The sequence below is a fragment of the Gouania willdenowi genome, chromosome 7 (assembly GCF_900634775.1).
Source record: "Gouania willdenowi chromosome 7, fGouWil2.1, whole genome shotgun sequence".
Classification (NCBI taxonomy): Eukaryota; Metazoa; Chordata; class Actinopteri; order Blenniiformes; family Gobiesocidae; genus Gouania; species Gouania willdenowi.
The window spans coordinates 31,235,152-31,243,420 of NC_041050.1; the positions used below are offsets into that span (position 1 = coordinate 31,235,152).

General features: G+C 37.6%; 1 protein-coding gene across 1 annotated transcript in view; it reads left to right on the plus strand.

The window, feature by feature from the left end:
* slc16a4 (solute carrier family 16 member 4) overlaps positions 1–8,091 on the plus strand; it is a 28,350-nt gene extending 20,259 nt beyond the window's left edge. Inside the window, exons 9-11 of the mRNA XM_028451917.1 lie at positions 1,131–1,342; positions 3,915–4,008; positions 6,583–8,091. Of these exons, the coding sequence (XP_028307718.1) occupies positions 1,131–1,342; positions 3,915–4,008; positions 6,583–6,791 (515 nt within the window). The 3' untranslated portion in view covers positions 6,792–8,091. The remainder of the gene's footprint in view (positions 1–1,130; positions 1,343–3,914; positions 4,009–6,582) is intronic.
* The last annotated feature ends 178 nt before the right edge of the window (positions 8,092–8,269 follow it).

Consider the following 8,269-nt stretch of genomic DNA (forward strand, 5'->3'; position numbering starts at 1 on the left):
AAGGTTTTGTACCTGCCTGGTATTTGGAACTGTTTGTAATTCCCTCCACCCTGACTAAGGCCCCAGTTCTGTGCTTTAAACATCATAAAGTGCTATTAGGGCTTCATACACATGCCCAAAGTGTTTTTTTCATTGATTCCCTCAATCGTTAGTTCGAGGGTGATTTGCTCCTTTCTTACTGCAGGGTGAGCCCAAACACCTCGCTCTGATTTGATGACACGTTTCCACTTTGATGATAAATTTGATGCGGCGCTGAGCTGGAAAAGCCACGCCTCCAGGAAGCTCTCTGCTGTGATTGACATGTAAACAGACACGCCCACAAAGGTGAGCATGTCAGCGCCAGCAGTGCTATGTATGTATTTTCTACAGTCTATGTATGTACCGGCGAACGCCCCACCCCCACGCTCTGTCTCGTGTTTATAAGGCAGCATGAGCTCCGCTACGGAGTGGGTGGGAGGAGGGCGGGCCGTCCTCTGGCCCTCCGTCACCGTGCGGGGAGGAGGAAGTCAGTGTCCTGTTTATGGACACGCCCACTCATGAATATGCATAAGTAGGCCGCAAATCAGCCTGTTTGTGTAGAGTTGCTCAGAAAGTGACTTTTCAGAGGCTGAAACTCGGCAAAACAGGCAAGTTTGGGAAAATAAACCTCAAATACTATGTTTTTGGGGTTCTTAGAACTAATGGTGAAAAATAGCATGACATGGAACCTTTAATGAAACTCCACAATATTTGGAGGATGGCAAATTTCTAATGGTTTTATCACATAACTTTAGTCATTTTAAATCTTATTGAAAGGACCTCATTTTCTTAAAATGACCAAAAAAAAATAAATATTGAATATCATCAGCACCTTACATGCTTTATGTATCATTTATACGTCAAAGTGCAACCTTGGGGAAATTATTGTTGAAATTGCTCGTTTTCCTGCCTAACAGCTGCAACCCACTTAAGATCAAACTACATTATATTTGGACCTTTAACTAAAATGAGTTTGACACCCCTTACTTAGTTGTTCCCTCTTACCTTTTATGCTCAGTTATTCTGTTTTCAGTCATCGATGAACACCCGGTCAGGTCCCCTTACTCTTTCTCTACTGTCTGATTTATCATCTTATTTTATTTCTGTTACAGGTATCACAGAGACTATTGCCCAGTTAGCGTCGGGCTGGGTGACAGACAGGAACCTATTTCATAAATACCACTACCACAAAGCGTACCTGATCCTCTGTGGCCTGGTCAACCTGCTTTCCCCTCTCGCAACCTCCTACATCCTGCTCATGGTCTACGCTGTCTTCTTTGCCATTTTCTGCGGAGGCTACATGGCTCTGCTGCTGCCTGTTCTGGTAAGAACAACAAACCTACTTCTTTTCTGATTGCACAGAGTCAAAGTAACCATGCACAGTTAAAATTGTGTAAACGTGGTGATAAAAATCTGGAATCACAGGAGTGCCAAAATAAAAGCAAATGCATCTGGAAATATAAAGAGAATCAATAATTTTCTGAATAATTAATTTTTCTTGGTTTGTTTTTCTGGCTATTTTTTTCATGTTTTTGGGAATTTTATTTTATTTTTTTAGGTATGATATAAGGTAAATTTTTTTTTAGGTAAATGGATATAAAATAATGCATTTGAAGTGCATTCAGGCTGGCTATGTGGTCACTCAAGACACCATGAGGAGACTAATGAAAATAACTGGATGAAATGATCTTATCACCAGATAAACTGCAAAAAAAAATTGACCTCTTCAAAAGATCAATTTGATCCAAGTTTATATGATTTTAAATTCCTTCTTTTTAATGGACTCAGTAATACAAATGTCCAGGGCATCCTTTATTGATGGTCTTTTTATTTCAAATGACATGATAGTATGTGTAATAAATAATAGATCTAATAATATTAATACGCAGACTAGGTAAACCTGGGGGGAAAAAAGAACAAAAAAAATCAATTGAAAGCAATAAAATCAAATTTTGAATTCCACAGTGTTGTCCTTCATTTAACCAGGAAGTCTCAAGTTTAAAAATCTATTTTCCAAAGTGGCCCCAGCAGCAGAAACAGCAGAAGACCATTTCAGAAAAAGCAATGAGCAGCCATGCAGAAAACATGAAACAAGATCAGCATCAACAAACCTAAAATTGAAGTTGTTATGACTTACTTACTGTGAAGAGATGCAGATAGTTATAAACTTATGGTATCTCGTCTTTTTTGCTCATTTGCTTAAGTAATCAGCTGAAAAGGCTGAAGAAAAAGCTAATACACACCTATCCCAGCACAAAAAACAATACAAGGCTTTCTAGATAATATTACACAAAAAAAAATTGTTTTTTTTAACTACATTCAATATACATTCTACACAAAGTTTTTATATAGTTTATACATACACATCAAACATATATACATACTGTATGTACACACATATACACACATATGTACATGACATGCACATAATTCTAATAATATATGATTTGATTCTAACTACACAAATTTCATCAATTAAATGTTAATTACAAAGTGGTAATATTCAAATTAATAATATTCTCGATCACAATATATACATTTGATTATGTTACTATGTTATTATGTCATACCATTACATAAAATTGTTGCTCTTCTTTCTTATACTTACTAACAATGTATGATTTAAACAGCTTTTTGAACTGGTTTATTTTGCTGCTTTGTTTTATTTCATCCTTTAGGCAGTTCCATAATGTATACAGTTACACTCCATTGGTCATGTGACACCTTTGTACAAAGGCACATTAATAGTAAATACCTTCACCAAAGCACCATCACTGCTTATGGACATCATGGCTTTGCAGAGACAGATGTTGAATTTTCTTACACTGAATATTGATGCAAGAAATATTCAGTGTTTTTCTGAATATTTTATTATTTGGGTTTATTTTTTGGGCTATTTTTTCTGTTTTTCAGACTATTTTTTTACTTAATTTTTCAGAGTATTTTTTTTTTCTGTTTTTGACTAATCTATTTTCTGTTTTTCATGCAAATTTTTTTCCTGAATTATCGAGATGCTTGGAAATCCCGCCACAACATTAATCTTATTGCGACTCCTTGCTGCACGCTTCAACTCTATCTACCTCAGCTGCACACCGTGCAGATCCAGTATTTTCATTAGTCTCCTCATGGTATCTTGAGTGACCACATAGCCAGCCTGAATGCACTTCAAATGCATTATTTTATATTCATGGGACATGTCACATCTAAAAAAATAAAATAAAATTCCCAAGAACATGAAAAAAATAGCCAGAAAAACAAACCAAGAAAAATTCATTATTCAGAAAAAATTGATTTTTTTTTAATGCAATACGCTTTTGTTGTTTTATATTATTGTAACTTGATCTGATTTTTTAGAGCTGTTACAGTATACAGCAGCTAAACTTACATTTGTAAAAACTTTTGTTACGTTTATGTCCAAGAAGTTGTTTTCTAATGTAATGATTTTACTGATGATTTTAATTGATTTTACTGATGATTTTAATTGATTTTACTGATGATTTTAATTGATTTTACTGATGATTTTAATTGATTTTACTGATGATTTTAATTGATTTTACTGATGATTTTAAATGTTCTTATTGATTTTAAACAATTGAATGTTTTATCATGTAAAGCACATTGAGTTGCCTTGAGTATGAAATGCGCTATACAAATAAATTTGCCTTGCCTTGCCTTGCCTTACATAAATCAAAATGCACATGCTTCAATTGTTAGGACAATGCACTTGATTTTGTGCAGTTTATAAGTTGTGCACTTCCTTGACAATATAGTAGTTTTTGGTAATATTCAGTAGATTAAATAATAAACCCTGTGTTTACATACTGTATGTGAAGTATATGCACATTCTACACAGTGTTGGATTTGATGCAGCACTGACTCACTGCTCTGCCCTGCAGGTAGATCTGGTGGGGGCGGAAAAACTCAATAACTCAATGGGCTTCTCCATGTTCTTTGTGGGGCTCGGCTGCCTAACGGGGCCTCCTTTGGCAGGTGAGTGGCATCACATCATGGAAAACCTTCAAAAGTTGCACATGTGCCAACAAACACACCTTGCATAACATGTGCACGGGATGACAGACATGGACTTGGTTTTCTAAAGATATTTGTTTCATGGAGTAAAAGTTTACACATGGGTTTCTGTGTGTATGCATACAAGTGTGTAACTGAGTGTGTGTTCAGTTGAGAGGCCTTTGAGAATATACATTTTTTAGGGGGGCCCTGAATTCCTCGAAGTGTGAGTGTGTCTCTGACTGTTTGTGTGTATGTGATCACTGTGGAGAGGTAACGCTAAAGCACACAGGAGAAAAACAACCATCTATAGCCCCAAACTGGAATTTTTGAGTGTGTTTGTATGACTATTTGGAGGTTACTGGGTCATATTTCTTTCTGCCTTCAAGTCAAACGCTTAGAATAACAGGGCAGTGTTCACAGTGAGTTAGAGTCACTGTGTTTAACTGATAGCAGGCTGCTTGTGTTATCGTTAGAGGACTGCTTCTAATCTGGCATCAATTTTTTTTACAACGTTTTGGCATTACGTCATGTTTTTTTACAGATTCTTCTTAATAAACTTGTATCTTCTTAGTTTGGATGATCAATGCCTGATCCGTCAATCATCAGATCGAGACATTTTTGTAGATGTGTGAAGTCGTGATGGCAAAATAGAGACACAGCCTTTGTTTATGAACATTTGAGTTGCTTTCAGTACAAACACTGTAATTCCTTTTGTCCTAATTGATAGCACTTGGCCCTGGGTAACGAGGGGCCCTGTTGAAATGGTCCTGGACTCATGTGTTGTGCAATTCCCCCGGCTTGAAGACACGTGACACGTGACTCCCTTTAAGTTGGTACAGAAATACCATGTGGATCTGTTTACCATGCATGCTGTTGAAGTAAGAACCATGCATTTAGCTTCCTCTGGGACTTCCTACGACACAAACAGAAACCCCGGCTTTTTACGACCGCAAAGGTTCTGGTTTGGGTCGGGAACTTGTTTCAGAATCAATCTTTCTGCAGAAGCAGCCAGTTTTCTCCCTTGCTAAGTGGAACCAGATTGGAAGGTTGTTACTACACTTTACTCAGGTAGATATAAACACAACACTGGTAAAATGCAGCTCAAAATATCATGAGGGCTCAACCTTTTTTCTCACAACTGACAAGTTTCATAATGGAAAGAGTTACAGTATGATCGATGCAGGCATGGTGGAACAATGTTAATGCACATATCTGTACAATAGCAATATAGAGCAGGGTAGCAGTGCACTTAGTGAACATAGCTTATCTTATCTTGTACTACGAAACTGGATTTTCTGACTTGCGCTAACAACCAAGATTTGGGCTGTGTTTGAAATCGCACACTAACGTAGTACTCATACTTAGTCTGACGTCACAACTAGTATGTCATGCCGTCCAATTCGATAGTATGGAAAGATTGAATTCGCAAGAAATACCCAGATGTACTACATCACTGGTTAATGGCGTAAATCACCATGGTAACTTATGCTGAACGGCTAACCTGGCTGAGTCGCATGAATGGGCGGGTTATCGTCTGTACAGGTCGCTGGGTGAATCGGATCTGACGGCTGACAGCAGAGAAAGAATGGATCGTTGCAATCATTTTATTTACCCCATGACATCCTATAGGAAAGATATATATTTTTATCTGATGTATTGACCAACATCTGTCAGATGATAAAGCCTGCGTGTGTTGGTCGCTCTCTGACCGATAAATTCATTCATTTATTTATTCATATATGCTGCGGTGATGCTGAATTCTGTAAGATAATACAGTCTGTATTGCTGCTACTCAGCTTTAGGAGCATTAGAAAAATCATAGAAGTTTTGTCATGTTCATGACTGATGCTTTTTTCTGGTTTTCAAGTAAGTGTAATGTTTGCTTTAAGGGCAGTAGCTCACATAGTGAGTTTCCATGGGGATTTTTGTTTGTTTGTTTGAATAAATGCATTTTAGAATTGTTTTGAACCAAATATGACACATCTTGATACATATAAGGGATTTTTTTTCTCCCCGCTGTAGCTGCTCCATGCTCATGTGGGTTTGTCTGTTTTTTTCTTAAGAATTTTATATTTTGATAAACGCTATGAGATGACTATTGTTGTAATTTCCACTATATAAATTGAATTGAATATTACAGCCACATTATAATATATACAGTAGTAAGAAGAGCCCTTCTCTCCCTGTGAGGCTACAGTATATTAACAGGCTATTAAAACTATTTTACAGACTTATTCAAAAACAGAAAGTGCTGTTTTTGAATAATGTTGTTGAGAGGTTTTTTTTTTTCTCACATTTATGATTTTGGTTGGGAAATATGAAAAATACAATGAAATATTAAACTTCTAAGCCAGTAGTAAGTCGTGTTTGTTTCACGTCCTTCTGTTTCTAATGTTTAATGTTAATAACCGGAATAATCATAGGGAAAAACTGCATCAGAATGCATTTACATCATGAAAATATGAAGTGTATGAACTAGTATATTACAGGTTTAGTTGCAGTCTTTGTCAGATTGTCACTTCTGCCTAACCTGTGCTTTTTATTCATTTCCAGGCTTTTTGTACGACTACACTCAGACGTACGACTGTTCCTTCTACCTGGCTGGGTTCTGCTATCTGCTCTCCTCCCTCTCGCTGTTCTTGGAGCCACTGGCTCAGCGTTGGAGGGCCCGTAAGAAACTGCAGCTAGCCAAGACGGCAGAAAGCAGCTGTAAGACCAATGGCTGCTTCACCCCTGACCGCCTACAGAACGGCGCTGTGTAGGAATGAAGTCCAGAGAAGGCCTTGGATCTTAAAGCAACATGCTCATTGGTGACCAAAGGCCTGCATAGCGTGGACCTCAGACCTCCAGCCTGAAGTCGAGACCTTGAATGTCAGTTTCAGCAGGAGGGGGGGGGGACATGGGTGAAGGACACGCCACAGCTGGGACGTTGGTAAAAAAGACGCTCATGCTGTCTTTCCACAAAAGCCAAATTTCTAGTGTAATATTTTATCTCTTTTTCCTCTCAGATGCATCAGAAGGTGTTATTATATGATACTCAGCACATTAGCAGCGTATTCAGAGAATAAATGCTTTAAAAGGCAATATTGGTTCCTAAAAGGGAACCGTTTCCTGCACACGTCAACGATACATACCAAACAATGCCGTCCGTGGCCAAAAATCCCGTCTTCAACCACTTTCTCCGATGAAAACTGAGCCTTTTTCCTGAACCTTTCACCTGCGCTCACTGATATGCACTTTGGGCCAAATTGTGATTATGCTGCATGACAATTCAACTGACCTTTAGCTGCCACATAGCCAAGGCATTGAGTGAGCTCCATTATCACAGCCTGCTCCTTTAACACGACGCATGACACAAAGCCAAAAAAGCTGCGTCTGCTTCAATAGACTGAACTGTCCCACTTGGCTGCAAATCCTCAGGCATGTGTTTGCAGGTATCAAGTGTCTCATCCAATAATCCTGTGTATTCTTATATTCATATAAGCCTCGGAATGTTGTTTTACTTGCAATAGACACACAGCGTTCAGTCTTCCTTGTTTTCAGTTTAGGATGGTTGAATTTCTTTTTTGGATTTCCTGAGAGAAACATTTTATGTTGATTTCCACACATTTATTTGTTCAGAACAATAACGACAACACTAAGTAAAAACTGTGGAGTTTTCCACCCTCAGACTACAAAGTTAGCCCTGCTAGTGTATGAACAAATCATGCAGGGATTATGGAATGGTGAATTCCATGATGTCGCCATCACATGGTTTACCATTTGAGCTGTACTCGCCTGGATTCAAACAAATGTTTATATTAGCACCAATAATAATGAGTAAAAACAGACCTTTTTTCTGCCACTTTCAGCAAATTAAACACTCACTCCATCAGTATTTTGGCTTATTAACTGCAATCACGTGTTAAATTCATATTTTATTTACTTTAAATGAATGCATGCTCAGGATGGTAAAAATGTCAAACTCAAGGCCCGGGGGCCAAATCTGGCCCTTCAGAGCATCTGATTTGGCTCACAGGAGAAAGTTGAAATGACATGAATCATTGTGTAAATTACCAAATAATTCAGTTGTAAAAGAACTCTAAATTTTTCCAAAACCGTGCAATTTTTCTCAAATTATTCCACAAAATTAATAAATCAAAGGACATATAAAGTATTTGTCACTTATTGCTGAGATATTGTTGATGCCTTCCAGACTTTATGTCTAATTTATAACTGGAAGTGCAAATTTGGGCACATT